The following is a 16,363-nucleotide window of genomic DNA, read 5'->3' as shown; positions in this document are numbered from 1 at the left end:
ATATACAAGAAGCATAAACAGAAAATAATATCAAACATGTTAAAAATAGAGAATTGGAAAAATAGGAAAAAAATTGATTCAACCTTTTAAAAAGTACCAAAGGCTTAAGCAAATAAATATGTTTTAAGAAGAGTTTTAAACTCCCCACAAAAATAGGAAAGTCAAGTGTGTCTGTGTGTGTGTGTGTGCTTCTACGGTTAAGGGGACACCTTCTCAGATGATAAAACATAGGTATGATCCTTCATGTCTTGAATCTGAAGGTGTAGGCACAAGTTAAAATTTGCCTCCATGCACGTGAATGCTTACAATTTCTTTTCTCTTTGGCTCTTGGCATGATACACGTGTGGTCAGTCTTTAGCCACATAAAACATGATGGAATAACAAAATCCATCTCAACCACTATATTCAAGATGGCAGGCCAACATGGCTGAAAGATCATTATACATTAAAATATACTGTATGTATGATTACAGTATTCTTTTTTTTTCTATTAAACTAAAGAAAACTTTTGCTAGGTTTAAATATACTAAACTAATTTAAGGGAAAAAAACCCCCCCAGCTGATTCTGAGGCAGCCAGTTAGGAATTGATTGATTTTTTTACATGAAACTGTTGTGGTAACAATTTTGATATTTTAACACTGTATAATTTTTTTAAATATCAAACATCCTTATTTGTAAATGAGCAGATACCTGTGAATTTCTGTGTAAGAACATGTAGCTCAGCTTGTTTGCACAAGTGATATCATGATTCATGAATTTGTCTGTTTCTACTCCACCATCACCAGGACTTAAGTACCTTCACTCTGCTGGAATTCTACATCGAGACATCAAACCTGGCAACCTCCTAGTCAACAGCAACTGTGTGCTCAAGGTGTGTGGGACAGGCAAGCATTAATCCTAACCCTATCTCTATGGCAAGGATTCTTTATGTGAGTTGTATGACAGGCATGTGACAGATAAAGAAATAAAAACTATGAATATTTATTGACAGTATAGATGATGATGTTTGTAGAGGAATGAAAAAAAAAATCAAAAAAACAGATCACAGTTGATGGTAAAAATAAAATGGTAAATGGCCTGTATTTGTATAGCGCTTTACTAGTCCCTAAGGACCCCAAAGTGCTTTACACATCCATTCATCCACCCATTCACACACTGGTGATGGCAAGCTACATTGTAGCCACAGCCACCCTGGGGCAAACTGACAGAGGCGAGGCTGCCGAACACTGGCGCCACCGGGCCCTCTGACCACCACCAGTAGGCAACGGGTGAAGTGTCTTGCCCAAGGACACAACGACCGAGACTGCCCAAGCCAGGGCTCGAACCGGCAACCTTCCGATTACAAGGCGAATTCCCAACTCTTGAGCCACGATCGCCCAGTTGATGCCTAAAAGAACAGACCAGAGGGAAAAACAAAGTAGAACTTGGACCACACAGCTCTTTCCTGATGCAAGAACCACAGGATCTTCCAGCCCACTTACAGCAAGTATCTAGACTTTGGGAAGAAGCCAGAGTACCCGGAGAGAAGCAGACACCATAAAGATGATGAATTCGAACGCAGCACCTTCTTGCTGTGAGGCAGTAATGCTGCCTCCTCATATTCTATTCTTTTTCAGTTGTCTCTTCATAGACAACCTTGTCTACCTCAAATAAGGATAGTTTAATTCAAGCTCCAACAGATCTTCTTCACAATGACCTATTATACGAAACGCTGGTTTTATCAAAGACCATGACCCGGTTGCCACAGAGATGCCACCTTAAGTTCCTGTTCCTGTTCACCACTAGGAGAACAGAAACTTAAGGTATCAAAATTACATGCAGTCCATAAAGTTGGACAGTTCTATCTGCTACCCAAACATTCTCGGTTTCATTTTTTCTCCTTTATCTTCACTCTTCCTGAAGTGACTTTTTAGGAATCCTAAAAGGTTGATTCTGTTCATCTGGATGTAGCATTTTCAGTGGGAGAAACGTTTCGTCACTGACCTGTAGTCAGCTGAGACTTCTTAAGTCTCAGCTGACTACAGGTTTCCCCAATCTTATAAACAGTATATTTGCACAGTGATTGAAACTAGCCCACTAAATGAACAATGGGCTGTGAAGTCAGTTCCTTGATCATTAATATCCAAGTTGTCATGACCATTGTTCAAAGACCACTGATCATTGAGCTCCATGGCTTTTAAACCTCAAAACACGCTGCGCTAAAAATTGGTCCACCCCAAGAATCGGGTCCCCTGACACAGAGTAATATAGAGTATGCTGTGAAGTGCCAGGAGGTTTGCCATGATGTATATCGGGGAAACCAAACAACCTCTGGCGAAGCAGATGGCACAACACAGAAGAAGTAACTCATCAGGCAAGGACTCGGCAGTCTATTTACACTTACAGGCCAGTGGACACTCTTTCAGTGATGAGGATGTACACATCCTGGACAGGGAGGAACGCTGGATTGAGTGGGGAGTCAAGGATGCCATTTACATGAAAAAGGAAAGACCATCTTTGAATCAAGGAGGGAGCCTAAGGGTACATCTTTCACCATCTTACAATGCTGTAATTGCAGCCAATCCCCATCATGACAATTTGCAAATTAATGATCAAGGAACTGACCTCACAGCCCATTGCTCATCAGTGGGCTAGTTTCAGTCATTGTGCAAAGGTACTGTCTATAAATTTGGGGAAACTGCAGTCAGCTGAGACTGAAGAAGTTACTTGTGACGAAACGTTCTCCCAAATGCTACGTCCAGATGAACAGAATCAACCTTTTGGGATTTACTTACCTGGTTGGTTGAGCATGCATCAAAACACTTTTCAGGAATGCTAACTCACTGCAAGTCATTGCAGTCTCCAGAGGTTGTTTAAAAAGTTAAAGATTAGGGCTTTGATTTGTGAGCAGTGAAAACCTTTCCAGCCCTTACTGCAAAAGGCAAAAGTTGCCAGCACCATCATTTCTTTTCTTCCTCATTAGCTCTTCTTTTCTCCATTTATACTTGCAGCAAGATGCCAGTTTCATTTTCCTCTGTCCGTCAAATGGTAGTGACTCTTTTTTCTCTGTAGTTCTTTTTTTTAACGTTTTTGGGTTCCCTTTTCTGGCACTGGGAAGTTTAGATTTTCTCTGTCCCACTTACTAATTTTGTTGGTTTACAGTTCCTGGCACTGAGTTGCCAGATACACGTTTCTTTGCCAGAAGACATCTCTTCGAATAAGAGATGTGTTATTCCTGGCTTCAACCTAGTGTACTTTTTCCAAAGTTTCCATGTTTCTATTTCATTTCTCACATCTATCGCTACCAGTGAATTAAAATGTGTATGGCAAAGGTCCTGTCCACCATCTTCACTCAGTCATTGTTAATTATTTAGAGTGGAACTTAGTTAGGGGTTTCTAACATGTTAGAGTTTATTCACTGTCAATTCAGTTTACAAAGATACAAGTTAATTGAGAGTATTTGAAGAAACTGCATGTGCTTTTCAGGGTAGAAAAAAGTATGATTTCAAACCTCAAAAGTAATCTTCTGTCATTATTTATTTGGGACCAAATAAGAAAAGTTAACCATTAATATACACACATAGACTATGAAATTATATGTTTATGCATGAGAAACAAAACATCAGTGAAACTCTACTACAGTCATGGCCAAAAGTTTTGAGAATGACACAAATATTTGTTTTCACAAAGTTTGCTGCTTCAGTGTTTTTAGATCTTTGTGTCAGTTGTATCTGTGATGTACTTAAGTATAATTACAAACACTTCATAAGTTTCAAAGGCTTTTATTGACAATTACATCAAGTTCGTACAAAGAGTCAATATTTGCAGTGTTAGCTCTTATTTTCCAGACCTCTGCAATTCACCTTTGTATGCTATCAATCAACTTCTGGGCCAAATCCTGACTGATGCCAACTCATTCTTTCATAATCAATGCTTGGAGTTTGTCAGAATAAGTGGGTTTTTGTTTGTCCACCCGACTCTTGAGGATTGACCACAAGCTCTCAATTGGATTGAGGTCTGTGGAGTTTCCTGGCCATGAACCCAACATTTCAATATTTTGTTCTCCAAGCCACTTAGTTATCACTTTGGCCTTATGGCACTGTGCTCCATCAGGCTGGAAAAGGCATTGTTCTCCACCAAATTGTTCTTGGATGGTTGGAAGAAGTTGCTGTTGGAGGATGTTTTGGTACCATTCTTTATTCATGGCTGTGTTTTTTGGCAAAATTGTGAGTGAGCCCACTCCCTTGGATGAGAAGCAGCCCCACAGATGAATGTGTGCTTCACTGTTGGCATGAGACAAGACTGATGGTAGCACTCACCTTTTCTTCTGCGGACAATCCTTCTTCTTGATGCCCCAAACAATTGGAAAGAGGCTTTGTCAAAGAAAATGACTTTACCCCAGTCCTCAGCAGTCCACTTGCTGTATTTTTTGCAGAATATCAGTCTGTCCCTGATGGGGGTTTTTTTTGTTTTGGTTTTTTTTAGAGAAGTGGCTTCTTTACTGCCCTTCTTGACACCAAGCCATCTTCCAAAGGTCTTCACCTCATTGTGCGTGCAGATGCACTCACACCTGCCTGCTGCCATTCCTGAGCAAGCTCTGCACTGGTGAGCTTGCTGATTTAAGTGCAATCTTAATAGCAACAACGTCCTTGCATGTGAGCCCTTTTTATGTAACATAATGATGGCTGCACGTTTCTTTGCAGGTAACCATGGTTAAGAGGAAGGACAATGATTTCAAGCATCACCCTCCTTTTAACACATCCAGTCAGCTGTTCTAACTCAACCAGCATGACATAATGATCATAATGATTTCCAGCCTTGTGCTCATCAACTTTTTTATTTGAGTTAACAAGAAGATTATTGAAATTATCTCAGTAGGTCCTTTTGTGGCAGCGATGCAATGCAGTTGAAATGGGTTTTGGGCGATTAAGTTCATTTTCGTGGCAAAGAAGGACTTTGCTTCATAAAAACTGAAGCAGCAAACTTTGTGAAAACCATTATTTGTGTTATTCTCAAATCTTTTGGCCATGACTGTACATGCTGGAGCACAGTGGGTGAGGGAGGCAGAGAGGAGACAAGAAATCTTGGCAAGATTGATGGGTTTCAGAAGAAAGATGAATAAAAAGAAATCAGAAGATAAAAAGAGCTGCAGTAATCTCTGAATGGCTGTCTTTCAGATCTGTGATTTTGGCCTGGCCCGAGTGGAGGAGTCGGATGAATCAAGACACATGACTCAGGAAGTGGTGACACAGTACTACCGAGCTCCAGAAATCCTCATGGGGAGCCGCCACTACTCCAACTCAATTGATATCTGGTCTGTAGGCTGCATCTTTGCTGAGTTGCTAGGGCGACGCATCCTCTTCCAAGCCCAAAGTCCTATTCAGCAGGTAGTTGCTACTTAATTTAAATAAGATGACAAAAGATAATCTGCAAGGCATGAGAAATTTTTTGTCTGGAAAGATTTTGATACATAAAAGTAACAGTGTGTTCTTTTTTCCCTTTTTTTGTGTTAAAATGTTAAAAACAGAATCATTACCAGTCACCACCAGGATTAAATAACCTCCTCCTTAAAAGAAAAACAGTCATGCAACAAACTGTTGTGTCTCACTATACTGTGATGTGTGTGCTTTTGTGTAGCTGGATTTAATCACTGACCTGTTGGGGACACCTTCTATGGAGGCGATGAGGACGGCATGTGAAGGCGCTCGTGCACATATTCTCAGAGGACCTCACAAACAGGTCAAATAGTGCTTTTTTGCATCTGTTCTATGTGAAAAGACAAAACAATACAGATGAAACTGAAAGATCAGGTTAATTAAATTTTATTTTTTGTTGTAATTCCTCCTGTCATAGAAACAGCACTATGGACTTGACTGCAAAAGGGACAGGGTTTCTAGCCTGTAATCACAATTACAAGTTGGTCCATTTCATGTGTGCACAATAAACACACAAATCTGCGCACTCACAGCCACACGCTATCCTGTTATTAGTCTGGAACTCCTCAATGCAGTGTTAATTTGGGGTTATGGGATGGGATTAAATAAGTGTGTACTTCTTCCCGCTCCCTTTCGAAATGTAAATGAATCAGAATAGAAGCAATATTGAAATGTATTGACTTAATTTTGTATAGTATTTTTTTATCTCTCTTATTTTCTTTACTAAATGTACCTGTATATTGTTTACATGTTCGAAATAAATTAACAAACAAACAAACAAATAATACCACCTAATATCCAAGTAATGCACTGATATTTATTTATTGGATACTACGGGCCCAAAAACAAGGGGTAATAATGTGGAAACACAGCTCTGTAATGAAGTGGTAATAGCAGGGTAACAAGGCCGAAACAAGAATGTAATAATGTGGTAATTAATAAGTTATTACCACTCAATTGCCTGTAGTAGTTTCTGTTTAATAAACAGGAAACAGAGCTGCAAAATGCAAAACTGCCTGTTTCTATTTAATAACATATTAATAACCTATTAAAGCTAACTTAAACAGTATGTGATTATTACCTGGAAACAACTATGGAGGTTTCTGTGTAATAAGCAGGAAATAGCTTCACGATGCGAACCTGCCTGTTTAATAACATATTAATAACCATGTTAATAACCTTTTAAAACAAACTTAAACTAGTGACTACCAGTACATACCTGTGGCGGTTTCTGTGTTATGAGTAGGAATTTAATACCATGGTAATGATAACTGATTAAAACAAGCATTAGGAAGTCTGAAATGAACTGGAACTGTACAAAATCCTACTAGTTATCTCGCTTGTCCAGTTGTGGTGAGGGCAACACCACCGTCCTGCACTGCCTTCATTATTGACTGATCTCTTACCATCTAAGGATCCAGCTTCTCCTGCAGCAAATTTCACAAATACAGACTGTCCTATTCCCCCCCAAAAAGGAAAAAAGGCACCATTATGATTTCTGTCTAAAGTTAAATAATGAAGTCATCCTTTTCTTTTTCTGCCCAAAAAAGCATATTGGAACTCACTGGAATTGGAATATTTAGTATCTATCCTTAGAAATAAATCACTACAAAATTCACTGGGCGTGGATAGCTGTATTTTGAGTAGACCACACCTCTCAACGGCCTAATTTTGGGGCGAATACGATAAATATCATCTAAAATATCATAACATATATATATGTAACTAACCACATTCAGGTTCCTATCCATATTTGCAATAATAGTGGTCAGCTTATTTCAAGACAACCTTACTTCCGTGCAACCTTGGTTTCTATAACTATTCCTTATATTGTGTCTACTATTAATCAGTACAATCAGTACTACTGCTTATAACTATGGTAACTTACCCCACCCTTTCCTATTGGTGGAAAAATGTACCATGTCAACCAATCAAAAACCTGGAGCGAGTGTTTTAACCGATGCATGAAACTATACATTTTTAGACATAAGTTGTAACGGCCGCCGTTTTCTTTGTGAGTATTTATTACACGGCGTGCTGCAGGGAAAAGCCTGTTCTAACATTTGAGTCTAAGGTCTATTTTTTAGCACCTGATGGCTCTTTTTTGCTTCTCATCCGTAAATACTCTGCATGCTCTTTCACGTGATTCAGTTTATTTTGAAAAGTCTCAACAGGATCTTGAGCTTTATTGTGAAAGGTTTATGTGGAAAATAAACAAGCGGACACGCAATGGTTTTACCATCGCTGTTGCTAATGACAACGCATAAAAACAGGCGCTTGTCCGTCCGTAGTGTGGCTATATTAAATATAAGAGAAAGAGAGAACTTAAGAAATTAATATAGCCACTACAGTGACCATCAAAACGGTGAAAAAAATATTGCCGTAAACAGTTTATTTTGCGACACCACAAAACAAACGATAGCGTAAAATAAAAACGATAGATGTTTTTATATCGTCATCCGATATATATCGTTATATCGAACAGCCCTTGGGAACATTGCTCTTGGGTGAGGTTTTCCAGGGATGTCCCACCAGGAGGAGGCCCCGGGGCAGACCCAGGACACGCTGGAGAGATTATATCTCTTGGCTGGCCTGGGAATGACTTGGTGTTCCCCTGGACAAGCTGGAAGAGGTGGCTGGGGAGAGGGAGGTCTGGGCTTCTCTGCTTGGGCTACTGCCGCCGCGACCCGGCCCTGGATAAGCAGAAGAAAATGGATGGATGGTTGGATAGATGGATGTTATAATCCATTGGTTTATGCAAGCATATCTACGAGGACATACAGATCTACGAGAGAACCCAAAAAGCAGGGAAATGGTGGCTAAAGTTAGCAGGCAATGCCTCACTTCTTTGCCTTTATCAAGGGATAACATTGAAAGTGCAGACTCCCAGTAGGTAGCAATCTGCCTCCTACTGGCATTCACTCTGTTTCCATGGCAGTAAAAATGAAAAACAAGAAAAAAAAGTACACAGAATATTTTTATGCATTATGATGAAAATTTAGATGAAATTAAGTTAATTAGGGCAATAGTGAGTGTGGATCACTTTAAAGTGCCAGTTTAAGTTTGCTTTAATAGGTTATTAATATGTTTTTAAATAGAAACAGGCAGTTTTACATATGTGGTCCCAACACTCCTCTGTAATTGTCAGATTGCCTACTTTTTCCCACTTCACTTTAACAGAAGCAGTCCTGTCATTTTTATACCACAGGATGCTGTTTTTAATCTGGAAATAATTTTATTGTGAACTCCAGGTTTAGTTAATGATACAAATGTTTCTACAAGGTGGATGTAGCACTTACCATCCTGTTCTTTTTTTCTGAGGTAGCTCTGACATAGCCTGGACTTGTGTTTTGGGTCATTATCTTGCTGTAGAATGAACTCTTGACCAACTAGGTGCATACCAGAGAGTATTGGATGGGGCTACAGAAGCAGTAGCGGTTTTTGATACGGGCGACACGGGCGACACGGGCGGTTGCCCAGGGCAGTATCACGGCATCGGAAAAAAAATAAATAAATAAATAATTACTCGTACTCATGCTGCCCCGACATCATGCCAGTGCATATCGGGAATGGCGTAGGCACCGATCGGTTTTCTATCGCCCATTTGCTGGGAGTAAGGGCGCCCTCCGTTTGCGAGGTGCGCCTGCTGCTTGCGGCACAGGGAGGAGAGGGCGGCGGGGGATTCTCGCGCCAGTGGTGCACATTGCCGGCGATGTGCATCGCTGGCAATGTGCACCGCTGGCAATGTGCACCGCTGGCACGGCCATTTATTTTTTGATGCAACTTCTCAGATTAATTCACTGCGTGTAGAGCCCAGGGCTGGACTGGGACAAAAAACCAGCTGATACTAGAAATTAATATTAAATAAATTCTAACAACAGCTGATCAAGCTTAAACGTGCTGCTGTTGTTTAGTGCGACATCCGGCGGTTTCCTCTTTCTGGTGCAAAGTGGGCGATAAACAAACAAGAGAGAAAAGCTGATCATTGATCAGTTTCATGATTGAAGTAGCAACAGGAGAGAGAGGGGAGAGAATGAGAGAAGAAGAGGCAGATGTGCAGCAAAGACAAAATAACTCCACCTTTGTGTCTTTTTCATTCTAGCTGAAGTCCGGGACAAACTGTGTCCCCTCTCAGCTCAACACCAAACGCGTAATAATTTCTCTGAATGCGGGAGGATTCCGTCTTTTTACGGGACGGTTGGCAACTCTACTAACTAACCTTATGAATTAAATAAAGTTCATTATCAGTAACATCATAGCACCCACCCAGCTGTATAGAAACTCATGCTAGCTAGTACGCAGTACGAGTTATTGTAACTGACTGTAAAAAGTCAGCACAACGAAAATAAACTAAACCTAAACTTGGTTTATATCTGACCCAGATAGACTGCAGGTCTCTCCTCGGCGGCCGCCTCGGGTCTCTCCTCGTCCTGCCGCCGATCTCCCTCATCCACCTGCTGGCCTCCACCACTTGTTAATTTTACCGAATCTGTGGAAGCTCCGCGATGCCACCACCAAACAACTGAGTTATTTTCACACACCGGCCAGCTTCTGGCCAATCCAACACCTTTCATTGTTTATACCGTTACAAAAAAAAAAAAATCATCGGGCCACTGAGCAAATGCCTGGTATGCCCAATGGCCAGTCCAGCTATGGCCGTGCCATCAGTTAACCCTTTGCATGCCAACTGTGGCACGCGTGCCTAGGGTTGCCGACCCCTGCTATAGATGATAAACTGGAAAATATATTTGTAACATTGCTGTTAAATCTAAAATTGTACTGTTGGCTTGTTGTTCACTTCTTCCTCTTGTACTTGTAAGAAACATATGAATGTAAGATGTGCCAGAAGCTGAAAGAGAGGGCAACATTCTAAATGGTGTGATGTTTGGTTTACAGCCATCCCTTCCTGTTCTGTACACACTGTCCAGCCAAGCAACCCACGAAGCAGTGCACCTTCTCTGCAGGATGCTGGTGTTTGATCCGGTGAGGCATTCTGATATAGATTTACATTATGTTTTGTAAATGAATCCCTTTCACTAAGTAGCTTGTGTACAATAATACACATATGTCTTAATGTATACTCAATTACTCAGGTAAGGAAATCCCAAAAAGTTGATTCAACTTGCAGGTTGGGGAAAATCTGCTGTCTGGTAAGACTGAAGAAGTCACTTGGATGAGTGACAAAACGTTTCTCTCACTGAAAACGCTATGGCCAGATGAACAGAAGCAATAACATGGGAATAATAAACATAGTTTGAACCATAATGTGGGGCGATCGTGGCTCAAGAGTTGGGCGTTCGCCTTGTAATCGGAAGGTTGCCGGTTCGAGCCCCGGCTTGGACAGTCTCGGTCGTTGGGTCCTTGGGCAAGACACTTCACCTGTTGCCTACTGGTGGTGGTCAGAGGGCCCGGTGGCGCCAGTGTCCGGCAGCCTCGCCTCTGTCAGTGCGCCCCAGGGTGGCTGTGGCTGCAATGTAGCTTGCCATCACCAGTGTGTGAATGGGTGGATGACTGGATATGTAAAGCGCTTTGGGGTCCTTAGGGACTAGTAAAGCGCTATATAAATACAGGCCATTTACCATTTTTACCATTTACCATAATAATGAAAGCCCACTTCAGTTACTTGAGCTCTCAAGGCAGGAGCATCCTTAATGAGTTCATGACATCATTGATCCTGTAATTTCTATCATTGTCCAGTTTCATCAAACCCATCCTTGACACTGGTGAAACCAGGTTACTGTGGCTACACACAGTCTGCTTTCAGATAATGATATGGTCATGTCAGTCTATTAGAGGTAGTATTAGTGTTCTCACAGTCCAGTAGGGATGTGACAGTTTAATCTGTGCCTTTTCTAAAAGGGCCATTCAGTGATTTTCACACCAGTCCTTTATTTATTGTTTCTTGCCTGTATTTGAAGAGTAACAGTTTAAAATTTAACACATTTAACTTTTGTATCTGGTCTCCAGTCAAAGAGGATTTCAGCCAAAGATGCCCTGGCTCATCCTTATCTAGACGAGGGTCGACTTCGCTACCACACGTGCATGTGCAAATGCTGCTATACCACATCCTCGGGTCGCGTGTACACCAGTGACTTTGAGCCCATCACTAACACCAAGTTTGATGATGGCTTTGAGAAGAATCTGAGCTCTGTAAGACAAGTCAAAGGTAAATTTGTTTGCTCTTTTTGTTTCTATTTGCAAGGCGCATAAACATCAACAAAAATAAACCCTGCAGCCCTGGCTTTGATAGATGAAAATAAGTTAATAGGACTGACAGACACTTGGGTTAAAAATTGAAAGTCTGCTTCTTCCTTACAAACATTTTAACCCAACTGTCATATTAACAATGGAGATCATTATCAATTCAATTTTATTGGCATAGCAGCAAATCGCAGCAATACCAAGGTGCTCAGTATTGTAAAGACTCTACAATAGTGCAAATCTAGCCTTGGGCTTGTTGTGTACCTTGAATTTGCTGCTTTACTGCTATTTTGATGAGATATCATTGCAGGAGCTCAGAGATTCCCAAATATAAAGAGGGACATGCTGCTACAGCTTGAAATATTAGACTTTCAGGATAAAACGTTGAAACTCCTTGCCTTCTGTGCATCCTGTTTTATTTCTTCTACTCCAATACCAGTGCTAAGGCAATGATTTTCTTTTTTCTGAGTGGTAACATTGGTAACAAGACTGCAGCAAGATAATAAAGAAAAGAAAACATAATTCTGATCTTTATGTAAGCATGGGAAATATATTTAAAAAAACCTTCACAATGGCTGTACATTAGGATCATTAATAATGAATGATGATTGCGTGTTTCTCTTACAGAAATTATCCATCAATTCATTTTGGAACAGCAAAAGGGAAGTAGAGTACCACTCTGCATTAATCCTCAATCAGCTGCTTTCAAAAGCTTCATCAGGTAGGAGACTCTGTAATTGTTAGCAGTATGAACACACACTAATACTAAATATTGTGTACATGAGTTACAGATACTGTACTGTGCCAAAGTCTTGATCCACCCTGCTTTCTGGGAGCCAGACTTTTTTTTTCTTGAGCAACAGTCCTATAGACTTGCTGAAGGTCTTTCTAAAGGTTTTCTCTGGACATTGGTTGCTTTTTTGTCCCATTTTCAGGCCAGTTCTTGTACCTGAGCATTTTGATGAATGATACAGGAACAACACAGGACGTGATAAATGCATCTGTTGTTCACTTAATCTTCAACAGAAATGCAAGTCAAGGAGATATTTTAGGGAGAAAAGGCTAAAGTATTCCAAATTACACAAGAACTGGACTTAAAATCAGGAATAACAGGTCTTGTGAATGAAATTGAAATTGTCATCAGTATGCACAGAGAATGTCAGGAGAGAGATACAGTGAGTGTCTACAGAAATCTGACTTAGTCATGGTTTGGGGCTCCATATCAGCCTGTGCTGTTGGAGATCTTGTCAAATTTAATTGAATTATGACCACAGAAAAGTACCATCAGCATTTGATCCACCATACACTACCATCTGGAAACACCTAATTGGCAAGGACTTCTTTGTTAGTATGGCAAGGATCCCAAACACACTGCCAATGTCATAAAATCCTGGATGAACACACACATATACACACACTCACATAAAATCTGTAAAAGACCTTTTTCTGGTGTAATAAGCCATTTCCAGTGAGGCCACCATGACTGTCACATTTAAAAAACAGCAAATAAGTTAATGTCACGTGGTTAGTGGCCATATTCCATATTTTGCGCATCATTTTACAGATGAATGAACACAAATGTTTGTACATGAGGCCTAAAGAAAGTAATGATGATAAGCCTGTCTGAATTTGTAAACCTTCCCCACTTACCATGGAAAGAGTCAGACATCCTATTGAGAAGATCAGCAACATGCCATTGTGAACTAGCATGCATGTGGCTCCTCTAAGTAGTACACTACTATCATTAACTCTAGCAGTTAACGTTGGTGGTATTAAACCTTTGTGTCCAACTAACAAATGTTTTACTCTCAACTAAATATTGCTAATATTAACTCCTTTCACTTAATGCCCTGTTTTTTGAACAGCTCCACAGTGGCTCAGCCCTCTGAAATGCCTCCATCTCCGCTGGTGTGGGAATAGCTACTGTTTTGTGTCGTTATTTTTCCTGACTGACAAGCTGCTAAACTGGGAACAAGAAAGGGTCTCAGCGTCTTCTATCATCTGTGTAGCATTTCACTGGAGAGCAGGACTCACAGGTCTGCTGGGTTTATGCTGAAAAATGGAATCAAAGAAAGGTCCACTGATAATTGCTTTATGGAAATTAATGACAGAAAAGCTCTGTATAATGCTTTGTACAGAATTTTTCTAAACAAACTGAGAACATACACACATCATATATATATATATATATATATATATATATATATATATATATATTTATGTATGTGTGTGTGTGTGTGTGTGTGTGTGTGTGTGTGTGTGTGTGTGTGTGTGTGTGTGTGTGTGTGTGTGTGTGTATATAGTGTTTGTGCACAAATTATATATAAAATGTATATTTTACAAATTCTGCAATCACCATCTCATTAATTTAGAAAACTAGGCTACTTTGCACCCGTCATTTCTGTCATTTCTGCATTATTTCCAACCACACTTTTTATTCTGACAATCAACTGCAACATTATTATTATGGGCAACTGAAAATTTCCCATATTTTAGAATTTTTACAAATTTGCTCTCTGTAGCATTATTGTTTTATTTATTTTTAATCATTTGTATTAAAAAAATGTCGCCTTGTGGCCCCACTGCATATTTGACAGTTTTCATTTATTCATTCTTTTGACAGAAGGGGTGCTAATTGATTTTGAACAATTTTGCCTATTTAACGTCTGATAAAAAAAATAAAATCAAAACCTAAGACCAACATATTCTAAATAGTTCTATTGAAAACACAGGGAACAACCAAACATGGAGAGATTTGGATTTAAATACAGGCAACTATATGATCCATCTATTTATGCTGTGAAAGTTTTTTTGTTTTACTTGTTCCAGCACATCAAAATTGTGATAGCTTGTCACACAGCCAATTTAGACCAAATGTTTCCTGATTAATTACTCATCATCTTCTCATAGCGTCCTTCTATGTGGAATTAGTTCACCTTTTGTCATTTGCTTGCAAAACATACACCATGGGATGTCTGTTGTCTAAGAAAGATACAAAAGTTTCCTCCCTTTTAGTAAGTTTCAGTTAAATTAAATTGCTACAGTGGATTTTGAAACTATCTGTAGTTTTCACAGAAAATTCATTGAAATGTTTAAAATGGAAAAATGGAAAATGCTTACAGGAAAGTAATTATTACTGATAATGTTTATGTCAAGTTTTCCATTCACATATTAAGGTTTTTCATTCACACACTGCCTGAGAGTTGCCAGCCATATTAGATGTGATACAACAGCCAGTTGCTAGTGACTGGATGACAGTGGTCTCTGGAGTTTCATGGCTCCTGCTGGGTTAAATATGACAAAGAAAAGAAAATGCTGCACCAAAAACTTCCCAGTGATTGTTTTATTTGCTAGCAACCATATTGCTGTGGTTGCCTGTAGTTTTTCATATTTGTCTGTAAATACTTGCTTACTACTATATAGAGAAGCAAATCTACAAATCTACAAGTAGGCAAATGGTTTATTGTCGCCACTGGCCGGGCCGGTGGTGTGGACACACCAGTTTGTGAATGCGACAACTCGAGAATGAGGTGACATGGGAAGTTTAAAATTGATAGGTGCTGATATTAAAAGTTAGGCTCTCAGTTTTTTTGAAAATCTTGTAAATGCGATAACTTGGGATTTTGAATAAGGCAACATAGGATTTTGAAATTGTTACCACAGGTATCTAATAGGAGGCTGGCAGGTGGCACTGGCAGTCACAAGTATTTTTTTCTATGTTTTGTCTACATGACAGTCTAACAGTCACACTTATTCATCCAGTGAATACATCGGTATCGGCGCTTTGAGTGCTCAGAAGAGTAGAAAAGCGCTATATAAGAACCAGTCCATTTACCATTTATCATCGGTAGCAGCTTGGGATTTAGTATCTTGCCCAAGGATACCTTGGCATGCAGGCTTGAGCAGTCAGTAAAAGAACCACCAACCTTTCGAGTAATAGATAACCTACTCTACCTCCTAAGCTAAAACTACTACCTTCACAGCTTCACAGTAATAGTTGTGTTTAAATAGGCAAACCTTTTACTTTGAAGACAAACAGCCTCCTTTTCCAGTTTGTGTCGCACTTTTCTGGTTTCACTGCAGTGCAGAGAGTAGGTGGAAAGTGTTTCTATAAGTCGGTCACATCCATTCAAAAAATATACAATATCATCATAGTGACCAAAGCAATCGTTAAGTTTTTGGGGAATACACATTTTTCCTTAGCAGGGGGGTCACCAACAGGTCTTTCAGCTAGTGTGACTGGGCCTTCAGTGATCATTTTCCCAGGGACTGCTGTCAACCTCCTACAACTCACGATCAGTCAGGGAACACCTTTTCCTTTATTACTGGTTGTAAACTAGTCTTTCGCCCTGTGTAAATAGATTGTTAGCCAAATGTAAGACAATGTAGACCTTGAGTCTGCATTGTCACCATACACCATGATTGTCACATTTCCAAAATAGCAAATAAGTTAACTTAAATAGTTAGTGGTCATATTTCATATTTTGCGCATCATTTTACGGATGAATGAACACAAATGTTTGTACATGAGGCCTAAAGAAGGTAATGACAATAAGCCTGTCTGAATTTGTAAACCTTTTCCACTTATCATGGAAAGAGTCAGACATCCTACTGAGAAGATCAGCAACACACCATTTCTGATTGGTAACATGAACTTGGGTAAAGTGTTCAGTTCTATTTAATTTCTGTGCAAAATGAAATGGAATTTGCAGTTGAAAATATATATGAAGAGATCATTTTGGTGGCG

The 16,363-nt window shown here is 39.8% G+C and overlaps 1 protein-coding gene across 1 annotated transcript in view; it reads left to right on the top strand.

The window, feature by feature from the left end:
* Nucleotides 1-14,201, top strand: part of nlk2 (nemo-like kinase, type 2) — a 48,343-nt gene extending 34,142 nt beyond the window's left edge. The window contains exons 5-11 of the mRNA XM_026193491.2: nucleotides 787-872; nucleotides 5,158-5,367; nucleotides 5,618-5,719; nucleotides 10,312-10,398; nucleotides 11,383-11,581; nucleotides 12,244-12,337; nucleotides 13,482-14,201. Coding sequence (XP_026049276.2) covers nucleotides 787-872; nucleotides 5,158-5,367; nucleotides 5,618-5,719; nucleotides 10,312-10,398; nucleotides 11,383-11,581; nucleotides 12,244-12,337; nucleotides 13,482-13,536 — 833 coding nt within the window. The 3' untranslated portion in view covers nucleotides 13,537-14,201. The remainder of the gene's footprint in view (nucleotides 1-786; nucleotides 873-5,157; nucleotides 5,368-5,617; nucleotides 5,720-10,311; nucleotides 10,399-11,382; nucleotides 11,582-12,243; nucleotides 12,338-13,481) is intronic.
* Nucleotides 14,202-16,363: the final 2,162 nt, after the last annotated feature.

This window comes from Astatotilapia calliptera, chromosome 14, assembly GCF_964374335.1.
Source record: "Astatotilapia calliptera chromosome 14, fAstCal68.1, whole genome shotgun sequence".
NCBI lineage: Eukaryota > Metazoa > Chordata > Actinopteri > Cichliformes > Cichlidae > Astatotilapia > Astatotilapia calliptera.
This window is presented reverse-complemented; position numbering and strand designations above follow the sequence as displayed.